Source organism: Ictidomys tridecemlineatus, chromosome 2, assembly GCF_052094955.1.
Source record: "Ictidomys tridecemlineatus isolate mIctTri1 chromosome 2, mIctTri1.hap1, whole genome shotgun sequence".
NCBI lineage: Eukaryota > Metazoa > Chordata > Mammalia > Rodentia > Sciuridae > Ictidomys > Ictidomys tridecemlineatus.
This window is the reverse complement of record NC_135478.1, coordinates 143,085,757-143,112,493: the sequence shown is the minus strand read 5'-3', so window position 1 is coordinate 143,112,493 and position 26,737 is coordinate 143,085,757. Positions and strand designations below refer to the sequence as shown.

General features: G+C 40.1%; 1 protein-coding gene across 9 annotated transcripts in view; it reads right to left on the bottom strand.

The window, feature by feature from the left end:
• Rp9 (RP9 pre-mRNA splicing factor) overlaps positions 1-19,942 on the bottom strand; it is a 40,563-nt gene extending 20,621 nt beyond the window's left edge. For 7 of the 9 annotated variants that reach the window (XR_002483308.3, XR_013435064.1, XR_013435066.1 and 4 more), the window contains exons 1-6: positions 19,656-19,942; positions 11,836-11,866; positions 9,754-9,883; positions 6,772-6,863; positions 3,450-3,511; positions 1,986-2,310 (exon numbers count right to left, since the gene is read on the bottom strand). Coding sequence is in view for 2 of the 9 variants with exons in the window: in XM_005319179.5 (XP_005319236.1) it covers positions 2,112-2,310; positions 3,450-3,511; positions 6,772-6,863; positions 9,754-9,883; positions 11,836-11,866; positions 19,656-19,807 (666 nt within the window). In the remaining 7 variants the exon portion in view is untranslated. Of the gene's footprint in view, positions 1-1,714; positions 2,311-3,449; positions 3,512-6,771; positions 6,864-9,753; positions 9,884-11,835; positions 11,867-19,655 lie in introns of those variants that run through there. The other 2 variants (XM_005319179.5, XM_040291828.2) reach the window with 2 other exon arrangements.
• Positions 19,943-26,737: the final 6,795 nt, after the last annotated feature.

Here is a 26,737-nt window from a genome sequence, read left to right as displayed (position 1 = left end):
GAACTGTAACAACCTAATCGTAAGAGTGAAATCCATTTTTTTAAATACTGCTGAAGATGAAGGGGAACCCTCATGGGTTCATCTTAAAATTCTGCATACCACAATGATGACAAAGTCATTGTGGCTAAGGTTGGTCTGAGGGCTGATAATACCTCCAGGAGAGGAATGGAAAATGCAGTTCCTGAAGATGTGAGCAACAAGATTTGAATAGGCAACTAGCAAACTTTGCTGGTCTGCTTTATGGGCTCAGTTTTCAGTTGAGTTGGATGTAATTAACTGATAGGGGTAATAATATGTTTGGTATTATTATTATTAGTATTTTTTTTTTGTGTGTGTGCACGTGGTGCTAGAGATTGAACCCAGAGTTCAATCATACCATACATATTAGTTAAGTATACCACTACTGAACTTCATGTCCAGTCCTGTGTGATTTTTACCTGGTGATTTGGAATAGGAGCTAGGGAAGGATGAAGGTATGGTTGACTCGGTTAGCCTTCTAGTTTTCAGACAAAACATCCCACAGGCTGGGAGTGTAGCTCAGTGACAGAGTATTTGACTAGCACACCCAAGGACCTAGGTTCAATTCCCAGCAAGGTAAACAAACAAGCAGGTCCTCAATATTCCAGTCTGGACTCTTGTGATTTAAGGGAGTATTCCAAGACCAAGACTGGAAGTATTCCAAGGCTCTGGGCTTGGACTCTGCTTTCTGCAGAGGGGATAATCCAGTTCCTAGGAAAAGAGGCAGGAAAAGGTCGTGTAATTTTTTAGGACCCCCGCTGAGGGCTGAAAGCAGCAGTATGTGCTTGATGTAGACTGACACACTTGTCTTTCAGCAGGCTGCACTTTGACTCAGTGAAATTTTTCTTTTAGTTTCAGGTGCCACCTGACCTCTGCTGTTAACCAGTTTAAGTTACAAGAGCACAGCTGCTCAGACAATAGGAGGAGGAAGCAAGTGAGGGGTGTATGCCAGGATGTGGCATCCCTACATTCTTAAATCTTTTCTGAGTCAAAAACCTGAAAATCTCAGTGGCACAAGGTCCAGACAATTAAAAACAAGTCAATCAAGGACAATGGAACACATCTATAATCCCAGCTCCCAGGAGGCTGAGACAGGATCCCAAGTTCAAGGACAGCCTCAGGAACTTAGTGGGACCCTATCTCAAAAAATTAAAAAGACTGAGGTAGCTCAGTGGTTGAGCATCTGTGAGTACACTAGTACCGCAGTATCTCCCCGCCCCCCCACACAAAGTAACACAAGAGTTTTCATTGTTGTTACACGAACCACTCCCCTCAAATCAACAGATCATGTCAGATGACTATAAGCATTACATTTTATATAGCAGCGAGGCCATATTTGCTCAGTATTAAGATAATCACTTTCAGGGAGAGGGGTTGTAGCTCAGTGGTAGAGCGCTCGACTAGCACATGCGAGGCCCTGGGTTCGATCCTCAGCACCACATAAAAAAATAAATAAATGAAATAAAGGAGTAAAAAAAAAGATAGTTACTTTCATACTATTAAGTTTAAAAAGTAACAGTACACAGGTGTATTTATGTAAGAAAAAAGTCATATTTGTGATATATACTTCTGAAAGATGTCAATACCAAATTAGTAAGATTGGTAGCCAATGGGGAAGGAACTGGGATAGAAAGGCATTAAGAAGAATTTTCTTTTAATTTGGACCACATGCTGATATTATTCATAAATAACTACATTTTTAAAATAAATCATAAGCTTTTATTATACTCAACAACATAGAAGAGTCCAGCCTAAAGCCTGTGGGAAATGAGTCACTCACAAAGGGCAAAAGCTGTGCTAACACCCAAAAGCACCTCCCCAGAGATACCCCACTGTCCTGCCAGGCTGCAGGAGGCCTTTCAAGGGACTCATAGACTCAAGCAAAGAGCAGGGAGGGATCAATGAATAAGCCTTCCTGGAGGAATTCAGCGCAGTCCAGACCTAGCACCTGAGTGGAGACAGCTCACCATGGCAAGGTGGTAAGAATCCACAGCTGTGAAGCCAGATGTCCTCTGTCACTTGTTACTCCTGGGTCACATCTCCCTCTGTTCTTTGGCCACAGTGTTTGATTTTTGTAGAGAATCTAATTCTTGTCAGTCCGAGTCTGAACTCTCACTTGACTTAGAAGACTTATGCTTCCGTTTTTTCTTCTTCTTCTTTTCCTTCTTTCTTTTCTTATGCTTTTCTTTCTTCTTCTTTTTCTTATGCTTTTCTTTACATTCTGAAGAACTGGAACTGCTCCCATCCTCATCTGAGGTGGAATCCTCCAGTAACTGTTTTAGTTGCTGAATCCTAGACAGAAAAGATTGATCAAAGAAATGTGATTTTTAACTTCAATAGGTTTCTTATATATACATAAATTTTATTTTGAGTGCTGGGGGTTGAACCCAGTGTCTTACACATGCTAGACAAATGCTCTACCACTGAGCAACATCCCCATCTCTTAGGTAAGCATAATTTAAAAGCAGTATCAAGAGGGGAAGAATCATGATTAATTCACTAAAAAATAATACTTATCTTTCCATTGTCTTAAATATTTCTACAGGTTCCAATAGTCCTTAAAATTTTAACTTCTAACTGATGCACACTTAACCTTTCCCCCAATTTCATAATAATCAACTCCTTGAGCACTAATTCAATGCAACTAATTTGAAAACAAACCCTCTTCTTTTTTTTTTTTTTAACACTCTCTTTAATCGTGGCTAAGAATACATTTTAACACCTCAGATCCTCAATGACATTGAAGATAAACTAAATGACATGGAATGGTCAATTGCACACTATGTGTAGACACCACAGTGTGGATTGCCAACATCACCTCCAGTTGTGTGACTGTACTGGGCCAAGAGGAAGCTTATCTGCTGGTTTCCTCTACACTGGCCTTTTCAGCAGTGACTCCTGCAGTTATGGTTTGGATGGGAGAAAAGCTAACATATGAGACAATGCAAGAAGGCTTAGAGGAGAAAAATGATAGAGTTTTAAGAGTTTTAACCCAATCAGTGAATTAATCCTCATAGGAATTAACTGAAGTGGTAGAGTGTGGCTGGAGGAGATGGGAATTGGGGCCTGGTTTTGGGGTATATATTTGTATCTGGCAAGTAGAGTCTCTCTCTCTCTGCTTCCTGATCTCATGTAAGCTGTTTCCCTCTGCCACACTCTTCTGCCATGATGTTCAGCTGTCTTCAAGTCCCGAGGAACTGAGTCAGCCTTCTATGGACTAAACCTCTGAAACTGAAAGCCTTCTAATAAACCTTTTCTCCTCTAGAATTGTGCTGGTCAGATCCTTTAATCACAGCAGGAAAAAGCTGATTAAAACATCTGCCCTCCAGTCACTCAGTTAAAATACCATCCCCCTGTTATCAGAATGGCTGTTTCCAATGCTAATCAATTTAAGACTTAATAAGTTGTTATTTTCATCAGGATGACCTCACCTCACATCCTTTTCATGTCTTTTATTCTCTCGAATGATGTCATACATGGGATCTTCATGTGCCTTAAGGGTCAGAGAAGATTAAAGTCTGGTTAGGCTTTGTGGACTATTAGTTAAATAAAAATTAAGTCCCAGGCTGGGGTTGTGGTTCAGTAGTAGAGCCCTCGCCTCACACGTGTGAAGCACTGGGTTCCATCCTCAGCACCAGATAAAAATAAATAAAGGTACTGTGTCCATATACAATTAAAAAAATATTTTTAAAATATTTTTTAAATTTTTTAATTGTGTAATTGAAACCAATTAAAAAAATTGTTTGATATAGCTTTGTTTAACATGTTCTAATCCATTTTTTTACTAGAACCCAGTATTTACTTTTAAATTTAGTTTTTGAATATGTTGTATACTCACATGATTCAAAAACCAGAAAACACAATAGATTATATAATAAAAAGCCTCTTACTAAGACTCATACCCCATCTACCAAGACATCACCTTTATAATTTGTCTTGGTTTGTATGTGAAGCTAAAAGTAGTGTCATGCACTTATTTTCCCAGCTACTCAAGGCTGAGGCTGTTCTAGTCTTTTTTTGTTTTGTTACTGGGAATTGAACCCAGGGGCACTTAACCACTGAGCTGTGTCCCCAGCCCTTTTTTCTGTATTTTGTTTTGAGACAGGGTCTAACTGAGTTGTTTAGGGACTTGCTAAGTTGCTGAGACTGGCTTTGAACTCGAGCTCCTACTGTTTCAGCCTCCTGAGCTGCTGGGATTACAGGTGTGTGTCACTGTGCTCAGCTGTACTAATCCTTTTTAAGAATCATCACACCAGGTGCAGTAGCACAGCACAGGCCCGTAATCCCAGAGACTCAGGAAGATTACCAGTTCAAGGTCAGCCTCAGGAACTTAGCAAGAACATATCTCTAAATAAAAAGTAGAGAAGACTAGGGATGTAGCTCAGTCATAAAGCATTCCTGGGTTCAATCCCCAGTACAAAAACAAAAAACAAAAAACAGTCAGATCATTGTAAATTCATTAAGGCTACAAGAAGAATTTCTCCGTTAGAAAAATACAGGAAATAACTAAATATTATCCATATTATCCATCAGGAAATAACTCCATAAGCAGTGGCATGGTCTTTGTATGATAAAACAGTACTCAAATTGAAAAATATTGAGGTATAATAAAACAGCACTCAAATTGAGAAATATTGAGGTGATTCTCTTTGGTCTACATGGATAGATGACTAAGAGATAATATTAGGTAAAATAAATGAGTTACAAAATGATTGTAATAATAATGTTAAAACTGTGTAATTTAGAGGCTGGGGATACAGCTCAGTTGGTGGAGTGTTTGCCTTGCATGCACAAGGCCATAGATTCAATCTCTAGCACTATTTAAAAAAAATGTAATTTGTAAGTTAAAAATGCTGGGCATACTGGCACATGCCTGTAATCTCAACATTTTAGGAGGCTAAGGAAGGAGGATGTCATGTGGGAGGCCAGCCTAGGCAACTTAGCTAGACCCTGTATCAAAATAAAATGGAAAAAAAAAAAAAAAAAAAAAGGACTGGTAGAGTGCTTGCCTTAGAGTCATGAGGCCCTGCAGCAAAATAAGTAAGTACATACATACATAAGTAACATAAAAATGCATGTTACATATCACCAACTGAGTCTGAAAATACATGCGTCAAACTACTTGCTGCAGACCTCCTTTGGAAAGAGAGACTAGATTGGATCTGGTGGTAAAAATCCTACTGTAAGGTTCCTATTTTCTTTTAAGGCAAATATATTCTTATATAGATAATTTAAATCAGCTTCAAGTACTTAAATATACTTTATTTTTTCACCTTCTTTGGGTGACGGGTACTAGAGATCAAATCTCTGAGCTACATCCTTCGCACTTTTCAAAAAATATATATATATATATTTTTTAGTTGTAGTTGAACACAACATCCCTATTTCGTTTATTTATTTTTATATAGTGCTGAGGATCGAACCCAGGGCCCCGTCCATTCGAGGTGAAGTCTCTACTGCTGAGCCACATCTGTTGACCCCATTTTGATATATGCTGACAACCCCAGTACCTTCACCACTTGGCAGGAGCAGTTACTGAACAATGAGTTATCACCTCTAGAAGGTGATTCTGTTAAAATAAAGCAAGGAAATAATAGATCTAGTGAGGAAATATACACACACTTCTAGCTTAATTAAAAGATATCTTTAAACAAAAACTCGTTTTTACATGATTTTTTTTTTTTTTTAATGGTAAGAGGAATTGAACCCAGGGGTGTTCTACCACTGAGCTATATATTCCCAGCCCTTTGTATTTTTTGTTTAGAGATAGGATCTCACTGAGTTGCTGAGATTGGCCTCAAACATACAATCCTCCTGCCTCAACCTCCAGATTCACTGGAATTATAGGGTTATACCACTACATCTGGGTAAAATCCGATTTTTTTTTTTTTTTTTGGTGGTTCTGGGATTGAACCCAGGGCCTTCTGCATGCAAGGCAAGCACTCTACAACTGAGCTATATTCCCAGCCCTAAAACTTACCTTTTATATAACTAAAAATGGGGGATTTGAATAGATAATGACTACTTAAGAAAAAGAATTATGGTGGCACACCCCTGTAATTTCAGTGACTCGAGAATTTGAGGAAGGAGCATCACAAGTTCAAAGCCAGCCTCAGCAACTTAGTGAAACTCTGTCTCAAAATAAAAAGGGCTGGGGATGTGGCTCAGTGGTTAAGTGCCCTAGGTTTAATCCCCTGTACCAAAAAAAAAAAAAAAAAAGGAAAAAGAATTAGGTGTTATTTGCTTATTTTTGGAGGGTGGGGCACAGCAGGGAGTGGACCCAGTGGCATGTAACCACTGAGCCACATCCTCAGCCGTTTTTTTATGTTTTATTTTGAGACAGGGTCTTGCTAAATTGCTGAGGTTGACTTTGAACTTCTGATCCTCCTGCCTCAGTCTCCTGAGTCACTGGGATTACAGGTGTGCATTATCAAACTTGGCAGCAAACAACATTTTAAAATAGTTGTCTGTTGTTTTTTGTTTGTTTAAGAACTGAATCTGGGGCTAGGGGTAGAGCACAGTGGTGAGGCAAATGCCTACTATGCACTAGGCCCTGGGTTTGATCTCCTGCACCCACCCTCTCAAAAAAGAACTAATCTGTCACACAAATGCAATTTAACACAGAACTTAATATGAAATGCTCTGGAAAAAATGTTTCTGGGGAATTATTTTATATGAATATTCATTTCACTGGTGACTACCTGGCTCATTGATAGTGTGATAAATGTGAATTGATACTGGGGTTTTACTTACTACTCTGAACTGTTCTAACTTCTGGTTGCCTTTGATAAAAAAAGGGCATTCTTTGTCACCCGTTCGGTGACCATACCGTTTGCATCGCCAACCTAAAAAGAAAAAGGGAAATATTTCTGTAAGATAACAGCTCCACTTCATCCAGATTATATTAAAGTTTTTCTTAATTAGACTCCCATTCTAAAAGCAAAGGTAGTCAGTAAACTGTGAATGGAAGATCAGAGAAAACAGAGGTAAACTAATTGCTTTCACAGACATCCTTGAATCTTAATAATAAGCTTTAGAAATAAATATTCCATCATCAAGTATTTTCAAAGCAATCCAATGCAAAAGAACCATAAAAGGAAAATTTATTTTTATATACTTCACTCTATTTTTTACAGCAAATCTTTTCCATTCATCATTTATCAAGTGGCTCTGATTCATTCTTTCTTATTTAATTATTTATTCATACATACCAGGGATTAAATCCAGGGGTATTTAACCACTGAGACACATTCCCACCCCTTTTAATTTTGAGACAGGGTCTTGTTAAGCTGCTTAGGGCTTTGCTAAATTGCTGAGCCTGGTCTTGAACTTGTGATCCTCCTGCCTCAGCCCCCAAATCCCTGGAATTACAGGTGTGTGCCTTCATGTCCAGCTGATTCTTATTTATAAAATCACAGTTCTCTTAAAAAATGTTAATGCCATTACAACCCTAGTGTGACTTTCCCTGCAGAACAGGGAAACTGTCCCATTTAAAGAGGCCCTTTATTAAAGGTAGCAAAACATAAGGAGGAGACATAAGGCAATATATAACATGTGTCAAGGCAACACAGGAAAACACATCTTCAAGGAATTTCAGTGATTATGAACTTGACATCATATATTGAGATCTAAAGAGAAGATGAAATGGTGAGTAAAGCAGGAACGGAGAGACTTCTCTGACCTGTTTTATCCTCTCAGATCCATCTGGATATGAGGCAAATCATGAAACTGTATGGGAATAGTGACATAAGTCAGAGTCTGTGCTTGGGTATCAACCAAGGAAGTCAGGAAGCAGGAAAGGAGATCATGGGTGAGATTAGCCAAATTTCCTTCAAGCTGGCAACTATGGAAAACAGTCAAAGAGGAAGAGATTTCCCTTTTATTTTTATTTGAGGGTTGGATTCAGGAAAACATTAAAAAGAATCAATTTTGGGAGCTCATCATGGATGGCCTCTGAACTGTCCCTGTGTTTATCTTTGATGTATGGAAAGGACTAACTTCATTTAAACCAATTGCCTTCTGTATAGTAAAACTGAGGGGCTGTGAAATGCCATGGATCTAGGTTAACATGTAGATGTCTACCATTTTAATTCAAAATTCTTTTAGAATTAAAGGAATCCTTGAAATACCAAGTGTGATTTACAGCAAACTGGACAACACAAGGAGACTGTTAGTAATGCAGACTATCCTCCCCTCAAAAATACTAATAAATAATCTGAATTTTACAAGATTAATTGCTTTCTAGGCACAGTGGTTCTTGCCTGAAATCCCAGTGACTCGTGAGACTGGGAATATAGCTTAGTGGTAAAACACCCCTACATTCAATCCACAGTAACAAAACAAAAAAAAAAGAATTGTTGATTTGCAGACAAATCAAAGGGTGAGAAAACTTTACAGTTAACACCAGAATCAGTGAATATAATGAAAGTGTGTACATGTATGTGCTTGTGTGTGTGCGCGTGCACCTTTTTTCCCATCTGGGATGGATCTAAGTTTTGTGAGACCTGAACCTTGTATCACTGTGAGGAGGAAGGGGGGGGGATTAGAAGGGCTGTTTAGGAAACAAATGCAAAAATATCTTCCCTTGGAAAATTAAACAACATCATATAACCACACAAACATTAAAGAAGTCCTGATAGGCCTTTTAAAATAAAAGTCAGGGCAACTAAAGCTTATGCTTCATTAACTTCTCAATTAAAAAAATATATGTGAAATACAACTAACCCACCTCATTACACAGAGAAGTGGTATTTAAGCTTTTTTAAAAAAAGCTATAGGGGCTGGGTTTGTGGCTCAATGGTAGAATGCTCTCCTAGCATGTTCAAGGCACTGAATTTGATCCTCAGCACCACATAAAAATAAATAAATAAAATAAAGGTTTTGTGTCCAACTACAACTAAAAAAAATATATTAAGAAAATAAATTGGGCTGGGGATGTGGCTCAAGTGATAGCAAGCTCGCCTGGCATGCGTGCGGCCCAGGTTCGATTCTCCGTACCACATACAAACAAACATGTTGTGTCCGCCAAAAACTAAAAAATAAATATTAAAAATTCTCTCTCTCTCTTTCTTTAAAATAAATAAATTGATTAAATTAAATTTTTTAAAAAGCTATAAACATCTGGGTGATGACAAATACTCATCTGAGTATTCCCTTCCTGAGATTCCACAAACATGACAACTAAGGAAATTTGTTTACACGGTAATGTACCAGGAGGTCTCTCAAGCAATCTGTTCCTTCTTAAAAGTAATGAAAATATAGTTACAAATTGGACCACAACAATTTTATAAACTCTGTAAGTTAATCAAAGGCTTGCCCCAATCAGATAAACATCATTTTAAGGAAACTACAGAACCACAGTGAGAATAATAGATTTCTAGTATTTGAAGTGGGCCTACTCCCAATGTTCATTCTTTTCTAGTTTTGTAAAAATCAGCAACAATGCCAACATCCAGGGATCAGATTGGTTTTGTGCCCCTCAAAAGACTATTACTGAGATCACTGTCACTATTTGAACTTTTCTCATAGTTGCCTGGGAAGGGAACAATCTATACAAAGTATTGTTATTTGGTCATGTCTTTCACTTTATAGGAAAAGCCTGATCCCCAGATCTTTTGTTGAAAATAATCACTTGCAGTTGTTTAACATTACAGCCTAAGGCTGTTGCATACTTTGTACACTGTAGTATGTAACTTGCATATTATGAGAGTGTTATTTAAACGCTTCTACACTCACACTGCATAACTTTGACTTCTTTCCCCAGTGGCATCCAAAGTCCTTTAGTTGGCGCGTGAGCCAGAAATTCCCTGGCATGTTCATTGCCTGGTACATCAGGAATACAGTCTTCTGGCTTAGTCTCATCTTCCTAAATGAAGGAAAAAGTGTGTAAACAACATGGCAACAAAGCATTAGAATTTTGTTCCTCCTTCCTAGAAACCCAATATTTCCTTGCTTTCTCTTCCGCAGTCGGTCCCAATGTCATCTTCAATCATCCCCATGAACAAGAAAGAAAGACAAATTATACCTGATAGATGGGACAGATGAGACTGGACACTGAGGAATTAGCAGGAAGCAGGTTTATTGGCTGCAGCCAGATTCAAAAGGGGGGCTTTCGCCATAGTCCATCAATCCCTCTGAACCCAGAGTTCAGAAAGTCTTAGAACTTTATACCCAGTGTGTAGGGGGACAGGCTCAGAGACTCATAATCTGCAGAATTCCATACAATAGTTTTTTTTTTTTTTTTTGGGCAACCAATTCAGGTCAAGGACACTCTTTGAAAATCAGTGCCTGGGAAAGGGAGAGTTTCCCTCCCCATTTCTTGTCAGCTGGCTTTCCAGCCAAAGCAAACACCTCTGTGAAGGCCTTGGGTTAGTCTTACTTATCAACTCTGCTTCTGCAAGTGTACCCCCCACCTGAAAATTAAAAAAAAAAAAAATTTCTTTTTAGTTGTAGATGGACACAATACCTTTATTTTGTTTGTTTTTATTTTTATGAGTTGCCGGGGATCAAACTCAGTCTACCACTGAGCCACAGTCCCAGCCCCCTGAAAATCCTTTTGCAGAAGTTTTGTTGACAGTCTAAGAACAATTATGGTGAAGGTCTCTGGAGAAGCTTAATTAAGATTTTTCTGTGGAGGAGGGGTTGCCATTACAGTAGGAGAAACAGGAAATCAATGTAGGAGAAGAACTACACCAAAAAAAACAACTTTCTGCATAAAACAAAACCAAATTTTACTGCAGGAAAGTTATAGGAAAGCACAAGTATGTCCTTCACACAGGAATGATTTATGAGTGACACATTCTGATGTAAATTAGATGCAAAGATCAAAAAAAGGTTTCATTCCCTCAAAATGTGTGGAATCAGGCAAGGCATAAAACTGAAGTGGGGGAAGTATGCAGCTCTATGGTAGAGTGCCTAGCATGTATAAGGCCTGGGTTCTAACGCCAGCACCACCACCCCCACCACCAAAAAAAAAAGTAAACCAGGTTTTCTGTAATAATAGGATAGTATTTTATATTAGAACAGTTCATTATGGCCCAACACAGCAGTGCACATTTGTGATCCCTAATCCCAGCTACCTAAGAGGCTGAGGCAGGAGATTACAAATTCAAAGCCAGCCTGAACAACTTAGTGAGACCAAAATGAAAAATAAAAAGGTCAGTGGATATAGTTCAGTGGTCAAGAGAGTACTCCTGAGTTCAATCTAGTACCCTTCCAACCTAAAAAAAGAAAGTTATCAATCACAAGAGGTCTTTTGGCTTCACCTACTACTCTAGTCTCACTCATACAGAGAAACACCGACAGGGTGGCCAGGGAGCTGGGAGATGGGTCCCTGTTCAGGGAGGCTAGAGTAGATATGATCTGAGGTCTCCTGAGAGGCTGCTCTTTGAGCTGAAGATATTCAAGACCCCAGCATGGGGTGTACTGAGGAGCTGGCCAGGTAAGGTAGGCAAGGAAAATGAAGCAGCAGTGCTTTAAGGAGAGGCAACCAGTGAGAGAAGGGGAGCTATAACCCAGAAACAAACACATACGAACAAACGAACACACGAACACACACACACACACACACACACACACACACACACACCTGCACACACACGTGCTGCGCCTGGCTGATTCTCTAGAGAAGGTAACACATTTGATGAAATTTCCACAGAGACGCAAGGCCCCAAATTAGGACCTGTCTGGCATCTGCAGGGAAGAAACAGTTATTTTCATAAAAGGAGATTTAAAACCTATAGACATTTTTTCATAACAAGTTATTGAGTGTGTTAAGTATGTTTCACAGAATAACCAGAGTAAAAAGTTCACACTAACCTTAATAAGCCCAGGAGGAGGTTTTTCATAGCTAAAAAAGAAAAAACAAGAAGCAAAACTTCATTAACCACATTAATAGGAGCATAACACTTCACTGAGCTACAGGTAGCTGCCAGGTCAGAATAAAAGGATATTTGTAGTAAAAACTTAAAATCATATTGTTTCTATATCAGTTAATAAAATATGTTCAGCACTAAAGATCCCATGTAAATAAAGTGATCCTGCAGAGAACTACATCTTAAATTCACTGAAATAATAACTTATCCCACCGTAATGATTTTATTTTGGAAAAAGAGAAAGAGATTGTAGAAAGAACGTGAAGTAGGAAGACTATGGGGTAGTCTGGTTCCAGAACATAATGGTGGTTTTGTCAGGTTGCCTACCCAGGATAACACCCACTACTCAACAAGGAACGGGCTCTTGGGGGGAAGGCAATCACGTATTCCAGCACAGTTAGGGCCTCTGTCCCAGAGGCCCCTTTGCCCTGGCTTCTACCTACCCCACAACACGGCCATCAGGGGCAACTTCTCAGCTCTGACAGCTCTTCCATTCCTATACTAACCACCCTGAACTCAGCCTGCAGGACCACTGCTCGGTGCCCCATCCATGGGGTACAGTCAGGACCATCACTGCTGTATCAGTCTACTGTGGGGCCTTCTTTCTATTCACCAACAAGCTCTGGGACCACCAGGGTCTTAAGGCTATAAACTGGGCCTGGGCTCCTGGTTCATTTTCACTTTTCACCATTCTGCTGAAACAGCCTGAAAAGGCTGCTAGATTCTATGTAGAAAATCAGCACCATATGCTCGTGTTCATTTTTAAGTAATGACACATAAACACACGCTATCAAACACTGCGTGGGTGTTAGTGTTTAGTCACGAATGCCTAATGGACCAAAAAAATATATAAAAAGGGAAGAAAGAAGGCAAAACTACGGTATGACTCAGGTCTCTTCAATGCCTCCACGTGGAATATTTTACTGAAAGAGGTCTATCAGGGCACTGAGGCTGCCTTAAGAGTATATCTAGACTCTAGATAAAGTTGGAAATGTGGGAGCCCCCAAACTGCTGAACAAGTAGTGAAAGCTGGAGTGATGATTTTCTGTTTCCATAACAGAAATATTACATCTGATCATCAGAAAAACACTAAAAAATGTTAAAAGAGTAAACTAGATACTGATAATAGGATAATCATCTCCATAATAGTTTGGTCTACAAAGTAATACGTGCAAAACAGTGTACTTGGTATAGGAAAAGGGACATTATATATGACTATGTATAGATAGGAGGGACCTTTATTTTTCATTCTATATACATTTACACATGTAGTGAACTTTCCACAGATGACCCTTGCTGGGCTATGACCTTTCTGGCCTATGATTTAGAAAACTTTGTTTCACTTCTGGCTGTGGAGTGAGTATATCAGCTTTTAGACAAGTCTACCCCCATCTTCTCCAAGCCTCATAAAATATGTCTTGGGCTGGGATTATGGCTCAGTGGTAGAGCACTTGCCTCGGTGCATGAGGCACTGGGTTTGATTCTCAGCACCACATATAAATAAATGAATAAAAGTAAAGGTCCATAAACAACTAAAGAAAAAAATTAAATGTCTTATTTTTCTTTAATATATTTTGTTAGAGCCTCAGAATAAGCAGAGGGTGCCTGGTGAGGTGGCGCATTCTTGTAATTCCAGCAGATCTGGAGGCTGAGACAGGAGGATCACGAGTTCAAAACCAGCCATGGCAATGGCAAGGCACTAAATAACTCAGTGAGACCCTGTCTCTAAATAAAATACAAAATTGGGCTGGGGATGTGGCTCACTGAATGAAGACCCTGAGTTCATTCCCTGGTACCAAAAAAAGAAGAAAAAAAAAAAAGAAAGAAAGAAAGAAAGAAATAGAGGTTGACCCATAGGCTTTGACCTCGTATCCCAGTGGTAAAGATGATCTATACACTTAAGAGGTAGAACTGGGACAATTACTCAGACCTCATGACATCTATTTTGTTGTTGTTTTTATTTTTTGATGACAGAATTTTTATTTGCAAAATAAAGTGTTAACAAACAAGAAAATAAATCTGCTACTGTGTACATATGATAAATGAGAGAATGAACAACTATAACAAAACCATTCCAACAATCTTCTCTGAGCCTGACAGCAGAACTATCAACCTGTTTTCTAGAAACATTCTATCATCAAACCTATCATTTACCCAATTTTCCACTAACTTGACTTTCATGTCAAGTTTTTAAAAAATAATATCAATAATTAAGTATAAATGAAGTAGATATTGTAATCTAAAAGATATAAGTATTTGGGGCTGGGGTTGTGGCTCAATAGTAGAGCACTCACCTAGCAAGTGCGAGGTACTGGGTTCGATCCTCAGCACCACATAAAAAATAAATATATAAATAAAATAAAGGCATTGTATCCAACTACAACTAAAAAAAAAAGATATAAATATTCAACATCTGTAAAAATCAAGCAATAACCATATGCTCTATACATATGTCTCACTTTAAATACCAATACACCAATAGGGTAAAAGCAAAAAATGAGGAAAGTAAGCATGAGAAATCTGAAGTAGACCTGAATATAAAATTTCAAGAAAAAGATATTCAGAGATAAAGGGGGAATATTTCATAACCATAATAGGGATAAATTCTTCAAGAAAGTATAACAATCCTAAATTTGTATATACCTAATAACAAAATTTCAAAATACATGCAGTAAAAATTTATAAAACTAGAAAGACAAATCCACAATCATATTTGGAGATTTTAAACCCCTGCACTTTGCTGGAAGGAGTAATGATATAGAAGGCTTAAAACATTATCAGCCATCTTTACCTATTTATTATTTATAGAGAACTATACACAAAAATGACAAGTAGAAAATTAATAAGGATAGACTATATTCAAAATAAGCTTTGAAATTTAAAAAATTTGAAATCATGCAGACTGTTTCCTGCATGATTTATTACATTAGAAATCAATCCCCTTAATATACATAGAACCCCACCTCCATGTCTCAACTACTTCAAAATTAAATGGCACACTTATAAATATCTCATGGGTCAAAGAAGAAAGCATAAGAAAAGTAAATAAAAAGTGCTTTGAACTATGAGATAATAAAGTTTAAAATATCAGAATCTCTGGAATGAAATAGTACTCAGATGAACACTTATAACTTAAAGTACTTGTACCAAAAAAAAAAAGCGAGATAAACACTCAAATTAATTTCAGGAAGGAAAAACTAAGTAGAAGCAGAAATATATGAAATAGAAAAGAAATAATAAAGCTAAAAAGTTGATAAGAATCTTAAGTCTAATCAAGAAAAAAGGAAAAAACTCAAAAATTAATATCAATGGAAAGGGAGCTATGAAAACAACTCTACAGATGCTAAAAATATATTAAGGTGATATTACAATTATATGCCAACATATGTGGTAGCTTACATAACATGCAGACCTCATGACATCTGGAGTTCTGTTAAAATAAATTTGGCTGAAAGCTCCCTCTCTGTACAGAGTAAATTGTAATCTAACTTAATATGTAAACAAACTGCAACATAACTTGAAAGTTTATTCTAAAAACAAGTGGCTGATTCTTAGCCAATCAAAGCATCCAAGATTTCAGCTAATCACAGAGTACAAACTCCCAAAACATGTTCATCTAAGGCTAATGTCAACCTATAACCAATCAAGTGGTTTTTCCTGTCATTTTTTTCCCCATGTATAAAAACTGACAGACCACATGAGTGGGTGTAGGTCTTTGAACATTTACTGGTTTGGTGGTGTTATAATTTGAATCTGAAATGTCCTATGAGGCTCAGGTGTTGAAGGTTTAGGCACATGGCCAGTCAGAGTGAAGCAGCTAGGTAGTTCCAAAGCTGTTGCCCAGTACCCACATGCCAGCTCCATGTCAAGCCCCACCTGTACAGGACTCTTAGTATATGTGCAGCTGGAATCCAAGAATTATTCAGTATTATGTTTGTCACTGGTTGGGGACAAAACACACCAGGAAGCTGGGCACTGTGGCACATGCCTATAACCCCAGAAATTCGGGAGTTGATCAAACCCTCACCATCATTTATCCAGAGCTTTGCTAAGGGGTAGAGGACGACTTAGCCTCTGAAGAATACATAGTAAATAACTAGGTATAAGAATTAGCTGTTTATGTATAGTACAATGTTTTTCTATAGCAAATACTTAATAATTTCTAATGGAAAATTGTGGTGTGTGATAAGCAAGAATAGAAACCTATATAAAATGGGAAAATGATACAGTCCATCTGAAGCCACTAACCAGAAATATTAATGCTATGCTTTATGCATAGAAACCTAAAAGAGTTTGTGTGCACTGGTGTATGCCTGTAATCCTAGTGACTCAAGAGGCAGGAGGATAGCAAGTTCAAGGGCAGTCTGGCAAAAATGAGACCCTGTCTCAAAATAAAAAGGGTTGGGAATGGGCTGGGGTTGTGGCTCAGCGTTACAGCGCTCGCCTAGCATGCGCAAGGCCCTGGGTTCAATCCTCAGCACCACATAAAAATAAATAAATAAGTAAAATAATGTTATTGTGTCCAACTACACATGAGCTTATCGTACATTATGGCTTCTGACTGTGAAAGATCTTTGTTATCTTTGAAGTCAGTTCTTTAAAAAAAAGAGTCCATTATCTTGCATGATTTGTAAAGAAAACTTACTATTAAATTATTTAGAATCTAGTAAGTTGCTCTTAGGGGAAGATTAAATTTAGATAACAGAAGGTAAATTTAATTTTCTCCCCACATATTCCAAGGCAGTATGTGGGGAGAAATCCTTATTTTGCCAGGTATTTTAAAATACTGTTTGTGGAATATGATTTCTTTTAGAGGGGTCCTCCCTGAAAAACATATTCCATTGCACCCAGTTGTATCTGTAGCTATTTCCTACAGAGTTGGAAACTGGGTGAAAACAGATGCCTTATAAAACCTGGCAGGTATGAAAAAAAGGCAAAAAAGTAAGATCAAATGTAAGAATGTAGAGTAAGGCTAGAGTGGAGTAGGGAGACCTAAAGAGGAATCATCACAAAGAAAAAGGTCTTGAATTTTATAAAAAAACACTATGAGGGCTGGGGGTGTAGCTCAGTGGTAGAACACTTGCCTAGCACATCTGAGGCACTGGGTTCGATCCTCAGCACCACATGAAATTAAAAAAAAAAAAAAAAGAAGGTATTGTGTCCATCTACAACTTAAAAATATATTTTAAAAACCCCACTATGAGATATCCCATTAAAATGAGGCCTACAAATTACCTTGTTATATTGTGTGCATGTATTTGTAACAACAAATCCTATCTTTTTTTTTTTTTTTCCCCCTGGGGTACTGGGGATTGAACTCAGGGGCACCAGACCACTGAGCCACATCCCCAGCCCTATTTTGTATTTAGAGACAGGGTGTCACTGGGTTGCTTAGGGCCTCGCTAAATTGCTGAGGCTGGCTTTGAACTCACAATTCTCCTGCCTAAGCCTCTCAAGCCCCTGGGATTACAGGTATGTGTCACTGTGCCTGGCTAACAAATTCCATCTTTATGTACAACTACAATCCACCAGTAAAAACAACTTGGAAATAAAATAACATGGGGCCTGACCAACTTGCTTATCTACTTTCCCTCCCTAAACCCCCTTAAAATTCCAGTAAAACAATAAGTAAGCATCCACAAAGAAAACATGGGAGGAGAAAAAGGGCAGAGAAGAATTATAAGAAAAAATTGGTAAGACCATGGAAAATGTCTAATTAGCTACTGTTACAACATTTGGAAGATGGGAGCTGGAAGGGAGTGGCTGAAGCCTCCAGTGTTATCTTTCTTTACTGCCCCAGGAGATCTAACTGCCCAACCCTTAAAAGAAACTGCAGGCTGAATCCTCTGAGAAAAAACTGGAGAGGCCAAGCTGCATAGGAATACTGGAGATCTGAGAATGGGGCTGAGCACTTGGAAAACCTGTTGAGTCTTAGTGTGAACTCTGCAATGCTCTACTCTGTCCCCTGTCCCAGAACACTGGCAGCCAGGCACATCTCTGGCATTGAGACATAAAGTTGTTAGTTTAGTCTTTGAAACAAATGGGTCCCAGGAAAAAGCTCCATTTACTGAAATGTGGGGGTTTCTCCATAAGAAGGGGAGATTATAGTTTGGTTTCTCTACAGGGAAACTCACTAGTCATCAATTTAGGACCTTTGCTTTATTTCTCTCCTTCTCAGCCCCCTTCCAAATGGCATTATGGAGCTTCACTCTAAAATATGAGGGAGACCCCAGGATCCCTACATATGAGAATTAAACCTCTACCTGAAAAACACTAAAAGAAAATGCCAAGAGCAAGGAATGATGGTACATGCGTGTAACTGCAGCTACTAGGGAAGCTGAGGCAAGGAGGATCACAAGTTGCAGATCAACTTAGAGCCTGTGCAACTCAGGAAGAACTGTCTCAAAAGAAAAAAGGTAAAAAGGGCTGGGAATGTAGCACAGTGGTAGAGTGTTCCTGGGTTCAATGCAGAGAGAGAGAGAGAGAGAGAGAGAGAGAGAGAGAGAGAGAGAGAGAAACGCAGAGAAGATACAGGCGATAAGGTAGAAGAAAATCATAAAAGGAAAAAAAGAAAATTAATGAGTAATCCTTAAAATTCAGTTGGATATACTATTGACAAAATAAGAGAATGTCCACAAAAAGGCAATATTCAAACATTTAGAAGTGGTGGTATACACCTGTAGTAAAGCTATTGCTGAGCCTAAGGCAGGAGGATTGCTTCGGAGAGCAACATATGAAAATGCTGTCTCAAAAAAGAACTCTCAGCTCCCTGACGCAGCACGTGGGAGCGAAACCAAAGCTTCAGGCTCACAGACAAGTGCTCTTAACATTGCGGTACACCCAATCCCGGAGTTTTTTCATTTTTTTTTCTCTCCCCCGGTATTGGGGATAAAATCCTAGGGCGACACTTTACCACTGAACTACACCCCCTTTTGCCTTTATTTTTTATTGTGAGATAGGGTAAGTTGCTCTGTCTAGTCTGGAACTTGAGATCCTCCAACCTCAGCCTCCAGGCTTCCCTGGCTCTTTCTCGCGTCTCTAACATGGCTTTTCCCTTCTCAGACTGTTTTATGCCCACGTGGTGGAGCCCACTCAAAGAACCTAGAAGGGCAGATTCAGATTCCACTTGACTCTCCTCTGCAGCCCGCGCTCTCCAGGTCATCTGGACTCCTGGAGGCCTCTGGAGTCTGGACCCGGACCGGACTCGAAGGACTGCCGAGGCGCCACACTCGCCGACCCTGCCACCAGCCTCGGGACGCTCAAGACCAGCCCTTGGGCGAGTCTTCGGGGCTCCAGTCTCCTCCCTATAGCGACAAGCCCGGGGCTCCTCTTCCCTCTTAACGGCCGAGGATGAAGGGTCGGGGGTCGCCCCTTCGCGGTGGGCCATCAAAGGGAAACGAGGAACCACAGGCCCCAAAGTGCCAGGCGGGGCGTGTTCGTCACTCGGTCCACCACGCCGCCCGCGTCCCCGAGACGTGGCTCCTCCTGGCGGCGGCGGGGACACGCGCACGGCCTCCCCGGAGCCGACACCGCCCTCCATGTGTGCGGGAGGTGCCTCCAGGGCCCGGGTCTGCCGCTCCCAGAACTAGGCTAAGCTCGCGGGCACCGGGGCCGCCACTCTTCGCGCAAAGGAGGGGCCTGAGGCGCCGGCCCGTGTCGCCGGATTCCCGGCTCCCGCCGCGGCCCAGAGGGCAGGGACCGCCCGGGCCCGGCCTGGCGCGCAGCCCCCTCCCCGTGAGGGGCGGCGGCGCCCCCCAGACTCACAAGGACTCTAGGTGTTTGAGCTGCTGCAGCTGCTGCGCGTCGTGTCGCCGCCGCTTCTGCTCCCGGCGCCGCTGCAGCTCCTGCTCCGCCGGCTCCCGCTGCCGCCGCACGCCCCGCGCCCCCGCGTCGTCGCGCCCCGGCCGGGAAGACATCGCAACTCCCACACGCGGCTCGGGTGGAGGCCGCGGCCAAGATCGCAGCGCCCCCTCCCGCCGTCCCGCGACCCTCCAGCCGGGAGCCGGGGGCCGGTGTCCCAGCCCAGGCCGTAAGGCCCCCGCCTCCGCGCGGCGGCCTCCGAGTTCGGGCTTCCCAAGCCCCTGTCCCCGACCCCAGCCGGGTACTCTGGCGCCCGCTGGCGGCGACCTCGAGCAGAGGCGGGCGGGGGGCGGGGCGGAGCCTAAGAGAGCTTCCTGACCCAAGCTATAGGGCGCACCATGTAGTGGGCCTGGGCCCCCATGCAAGTCACTTGTGTGTCCCTCAGGGGCTGGACACACTACACACTCATGTTAGTGGGATTCATCCATTTTTGGAGGAAAGTACATGTGTTCATATAAATTTTGGAGTTTCACAGATCATGTGACCTGTGGTCAACAGTCAACGTTTATTGTGTTTACAAAGGTTTGGGTGCCGGAAGTTAGCTAAGACCTTAAACAATTTAACTAAGGCTTAATTTTTATTTAGTTATCTATTTTTTATTTATTTATTTTTGAAGTACTGGGAATTGAACCCAGGGCCTCATGCATCCTAGGAAAAGTGCATTACCGCTATTCTACATCCCCAAAACTCCCAATGTAGTTTCGATTTGCATTTCCCCAATGACTACAGATGTTGGAGATTTTTTCATATATTTGGTGGTCATGTATATTTCTTCTTTAGAAAAGTGTCTGTTTAGTCAGGTGTGGTGTCTCACTCCTGTAATTCCAGTGACTGGGGAGGATGAGGCAGGTGGATTGCAAGTTCAAGGGAAGCCTCAGCAATTTAGCCAGGCCCTAAGCAACTTAGTGAGACCTTATCTCGAAATAAAAAAAAATAAAAAGGGCTGTGAATGCGGTTCACTGGTTAAGCACCTCTGGGTTCAATCCCTGGGAAGAAAGAGAGAGAGAGAGAGAACAGAAAGGAAAAAAATTTTAAAATGTATTTAGTTCATTTGCCCTTTTTGGCAGGGGTAGGAGTGGGATGGGGGGCGGGGCATGGCGTTGCCAGGGATTGAACCCGGAGGGGCTTAATAACTGAGCCACATCTCCAACCAGTTTTATATTTTATTTTGAGATGGTGTCTTCCTAAATTGCTGAGGCTGGATTTGATGTTGTGATCCTCCCACCTCAGTCTCCCAAAATTGGGCTTATAAACCTGTGCCACCAGGCTCAGCTATTTTCCCCTTTATTGAAATTAATTATTGGGTTTTTTTAAAGTATTTTTTTAGTTTATATGAGGTGCTGAGAATCGATCTCAGGGCCTCATATATACTAGGCAAGTGTTCTACCCCTGACCACAACTCCAGCCCTTTTTTTTGTTTATTTGTTTGGTGTTTTTAGTTCTTTATATATTATGGATATTAATTCTCGATTGGAAGAGTATCTGGCAAAGATTTTTCCCTTCACGTTGTTATAAACTTTGCTATGCAGAAGAGTCTTTAATGTATTTTGACACCAGACTGATGTTTCCTGATTGCTGGTCCAAAGTGACATGCTGGGTTTTGTAGTCAGTCCATGGCAGCATGATGAGCCCCACACCTCTAGAACTGTTTTGGTGCCAATATGAAAGGTATCACACATGCAGCTAGAGGTATGAAAAATTTTATTATTCACATATTGAGACTTTTTAGGAAAGCAGGTCAGGCACCTCCTCAGGTCAAAAAATGGCTTAAGAAAAGATGAGTGGCCCTGGGTTTTATTGTAGGTAGGAGGTGGGACTTGGTGGATTCTTCATGATCAAGGGCCCAAGTGTTCTGTGGTTTGGACTTCCTTTTGGTGCCAAGGGGAGAGAAGCACATGGGCCCCTTTTTTAAAATCAGCTTTTCTGCTTGTGGAGCAGAATATAAAGTGGAGATGGACCTTGAAAATTGACATCACCAGTGGAGTCAGCCAGACACAGTGATGCAACAAATGTAGTTCTAGCTAAACTTGAGAGGTTGAAGGAGGAGGATTGTTTGAGCCCAAGGGCAATTTTTAAAATAATTTTTAAAATAAATAAATGAATAATAATAGTAAAAATAGCTGTAATAACAACAATACAAACTTAGGACCATCTCAGATCCAGTCCAGTTCTCTAACAGTGACAGTCAATACATTCACATTCATCAACCAATGAGACAAACAGAGATTCTTTCCCTGGTGGTTGTAATTTCTAAAAAGTTATTTTTATCCATTACCCTTTAGTTTATGCCTGTAGCTCCTGGAGGGGTGCTCTCCAGATGGGAGAGAGAGTAAAAACGTTCTTAGTTAGCCAAGAATACACTTACTTAACCCAAATAAAAATGATTTAAACTGGGCGTGGTGGTGCATACCTGTAATCTCAGCAGTTCAGGAGGCTAAGGCAGGAGGATTGTGAGTTTAAAGCCAGCCTCAGCAACTTAGTGAGGCCCTAAAAAAATGGACTGGGGCTGGGGATATATCTCAGTTGGTTGAGTGCTTGCCTTGCATGCACAAGGCCTAGGTTCAATCCCCAGTACAAAAAAAAAAAAAAAAAAAAGAAAAAGAAAAATGGACTGGGGATGTGGCTCAGTGGTTAAATGTCACTGGGCTCAATTCCCAGGACCAAAAAATAAATAAATAAAATAAAAATTACTTAAGTGAGGGGAAAAAAAAACCACTTGGTGGCATTCTTCACTTTGTATTCAGGACAGACAGGGGTCCTCCTTCCCTGTTGCATCCCCTTGTCCACAATCCTTTCAATTTTTTTATTCTTCTGCCCCCTTCTTTTTGTTGTTGTTGTTTGTTTTGTTTGTTTTTCTGCTTTTTTTTTTTTTTTTTTTTGGTGCTGGGGATCAAACCAGGGCCATGTGCATGTGTGGGTATTCAATCGCTGAACTACACCCCCATCCCCAGGTTCATTCTTGAGGCCAGCCAAATGGCCTTGGTCTCAGACTTGTTCCTGGACAGGTTTTCAGAAGCATTACAAATCTATTCAGAGCAACCCAGAAAACACTAGAATTCTTCTGCTCATATTGACTACCTTTCATAGTGTAAACTTGATGCTATTATTTTGCTCCTAATGTCACCAGACTGGAGTCCAAGGACATCCTTCCAAGAGGGCAGTGGGACCTCACCTTGGCTCAGGTGGTTGACTTTCACCACTGGAAAGAATTTCAGGATACATCCAAAGAAATGCACAGGCACGGTGGCTCAGGCCTGTAATCCCAGTGACTCAGGCAGGAGGATCACAAGTGTGAGACCATCCTCAGCAATTTGGTGAGGCCCTGAGCAACTTAGTAAGAACCTGTCTTAAAAAAAAAAAAAGACACAGACACAGATTTATTAAAGGATAGCAAAGCAAATGTATACACATCCCATATGTATAGAAAAAGAAGAACTTAAATAACTCCACCAGAAAACTTCTGGAACTAGTAAATGAATTTAGAAAAGTAGAAGGATATAAAATCAATACCCACAAATCACAGGCATTTCTGTATATCAGTGACAAATCCTCTGAGAAGGAAATAAGGAAAAAACTATCCCATTCACAATAACCTCAAAAAAAAAAAAAAAGATACTTGGGAATCAACTTAAAGAAACAGGTGAAAATTCTATGCAATGAAAACTACAGAAACTTAAAGAGAGAAATCAAAGAAAACCTTAGAAGATGGAAAGATCTACCTTGCTCTTGGATAGGCAGAATTAATATTATCAAAATGACCATACTTCCAAAAGCACTATACAGATTTAATGCAATGCTGATAAAAATCCCAATGACATTCCTCATAGAAATAGAAAAAGCAGTCATGAAATTTATCTGGAAAAATAAAAGACCCAGAACAGTTAAAGCAATCCTTAGCAGGAAGAGTGAAGCAGGTGGCATCACTATACCAGACCTTAAACTATACTGCAGAGCAATAGTAACCAAAACAGCATGGTATTAGCACCAAAACCGACTGGTAGACCAATGGTATAGAATAGAGGACACAGAGACTAACCCACAAAATTACAATTATCTTATACTAGACAAAGGTGCCAAAAACATGCACTGGAGAAAAGATAGCATCTTCAACAAACGGTTCTAGGAAAACTGGAAATCCATATGCAACAAAATGAAATTAAACCCCTGTCTCTCACCATGCTCAAAACTTAAATCAAAATGGATCAAGGACCTAGGAATTAAACCAGAGACTCTGCATCTAATAGAAGAAAAAGTAGACCCTAATTTTCATCATGTGGGATTAGACCCCAACTTTCTTAATAAGACTCCTATAGCATAAGAATTAAAATCAAGAATCAATAAATGGAATGGAATCAAACTAAAAAGTTTCTTCTCAGCAAAAGAAACTATCTGTGAGGTGAACAGAGAGCCTACACCCTGGGAGCAAAATTTTACCCCTCACACATCAGATAAAGCACTAATCTCTAGGGTATATAAAGAACTCAAAAAGCTAAGCACAAAAACAAACAAACAAACAAAAACCAAAAACCAAAAACCAAATAACCCAAACAACAAATGGGTCAAGGACATGAACAGACACTTCTCAGAAGAGGATATACAATCAACAAATATTTGAAAAAATGCTCATCATCTCTAGCAATTAAAGAAATGCAAATCAAAACTACTCTAAGATATCATCTCACTCTAGTCAGAATGGCAGCCATTATGAAGACAAACAAAAATAAGTATTGTAGAGGATGTGGGGGAAAAGGCACACTCATACATTGCTGGTGGGACTGCAAGTTGGTGCAGCCAATATAGAAAGCAGTATGAAGATTCCTTGGAAATCTGGGCATGGAACCACCATTTGACCCAGCTATCCCTCTCCTGGGACACAGCCACATCAATGTTTATGACAGCACAATTCACAATAGCTAAACTGTGGAGCCAACCTAGATACCCTTCAGTGGATGAATGGATAAAAAAAAATGTGGCATATATACACAATGGAATTTTACCCAGTAATAAAAGAGAATAAAATCATGGCATTTGCAGGTAAATGGATGGTGTTGGAGAAGATAATGCTAAGTGAAGTTAGCCAATCCCCCCCCAAAAAAAACCCCAAATGCTAAATGTTTTCTCTGATATAGGAGGCTGACTCATAGTGGGGTAGGGAGGGGGAACATGGGAGGAATAGATGAATTCTAGATAGGGGAGGAGAGGGGTGGGAGGGAAAAGGAGGGAGCAGGGGATTGGCAAGGATAGTGGAATGTGACAGACATCATTATCCAAAGTACATGTATGAAGACACGAATTGGGTGTCAACCTACTTTATATACAAACAGAGATATGAAAATGATGGTGTATATGAGTAATAAGAATTATAATGTATCCACTGTCATTTTTTAAAAATCAATTTTAAAATAAAAGTATACACATCCCAAAGGCAGGATACATATATCCTTCAGCTCTTAGAGAAGAGGAGTGACAAACCCAGAGTTGAGCTCTCTGACCATACATAGGATTTTCTTAGGGAGAAATGTGCATGTTCCCAGGCAAACTTTTGTGAAAATCTAATCCCATATCAATACTTTGATATTTGAGGTTAGGAAGATTTCTTCTTGGTTAAACAGTCTCGCTATAAACATTGTCTAAGTCTTTGGCTGTTGTAACATTTAAATTGTGTATATTTTTATTCTAGTTGATCTGGTAGGAGCAGACGCTAGAGGTTTTGTTCATCTAACTAAAGAGACAAGCATGACTGGTCATGTTATAGACCTGGGTCTCCTTCTAGTAAAGGTCTCTTTCTTTCTCCCAGAGAGCCCACCTATCTCACTAAGGAGAGATGAGAGAAGAAAAAAGTTAGCAAAAAGAAAATATCATATCCTATAAACATATTAAAGAAACCAGGAGTGGTGGCACATGCCTAGAATTCCAGCTCTCAGGAGGCTAAGGCAGGAGGACTGCAACTTGGAGGTCACCCTCTGCGATTTAGCAAGACCCTGTCTCAAAAAATAAAAATACCAGTGGCTTGGGAGACAGAGGCAGGAGGATCTCAAGTTCAAAGCCAGCCTCATTAAAAGCAAGGCACTAAGCAACTCAGTGAGACCTTGTCTCTAAATAAAATACAAAAAGGGCTAGGATGTGGTTCAGTGGTTAAGTACCCCTGGGTTCAATTCCTGGTATTAATAAATAAATAAATAGGGAAAAGGGCTGGGAATGTAATCCTTTGGTAGCGTGACCCTGGGTTCAATCCTAGTTAAAAAAAAAAAAAGCCACATAGAAGAGATAATGAAAAATCTAATTTTTTCTTTTATCCAAAATTCCACACTTCAAAGAATTCTCCTGGTGAGAGAAATAATATGTGAGGTGAATAGGGAGCCTACATCCTGGGAACAAATTTTTACCCCTCAAACATCAGATAGAGCTCTAATCTCTAGAGTATACAAAAAACTCACAAAGTTAAACAACAAAAATCAAATAACCCAATCAACAAATGGGCCAAGGACCTGAACAGACACTTCTCAGAGGAGGCCATACAATCAATCAACAAATACATGAAAAAATGCTCACCATCTTTAGCAATCAGAGAAATGCAAATTAAAACTACTCTAAGATACCATCTCACTCCAATAAAAATGGCAGCCATTATGAAGTCAAACAACAATAAGTGCTGGCGAGGATGAGGGCGGGGGAAGGTACACTCATACATTGCTGATGGGACTGCAAATTGGTGCAGCCAATTTGGAAAGCAGTATGGAGATTCCTTGGAAAGCTGGGAATGGAACCACCATTTGACCCAGTTATTCCCCTTCTCGGACTATACCCAAAAGACCTAAAAAGAGCATACTGCAGGGACACAGCCACATCAATGTTTATAGCAGCACAATTCACAATAGCTAGAATGTGGAACCAACCTAGATGCCTTTCAATAGATGAATGGATTAAAAAAGTGTGGCATTTATACACAATGGAATATTACTCAGCACTAAAAAATAACAAGATCA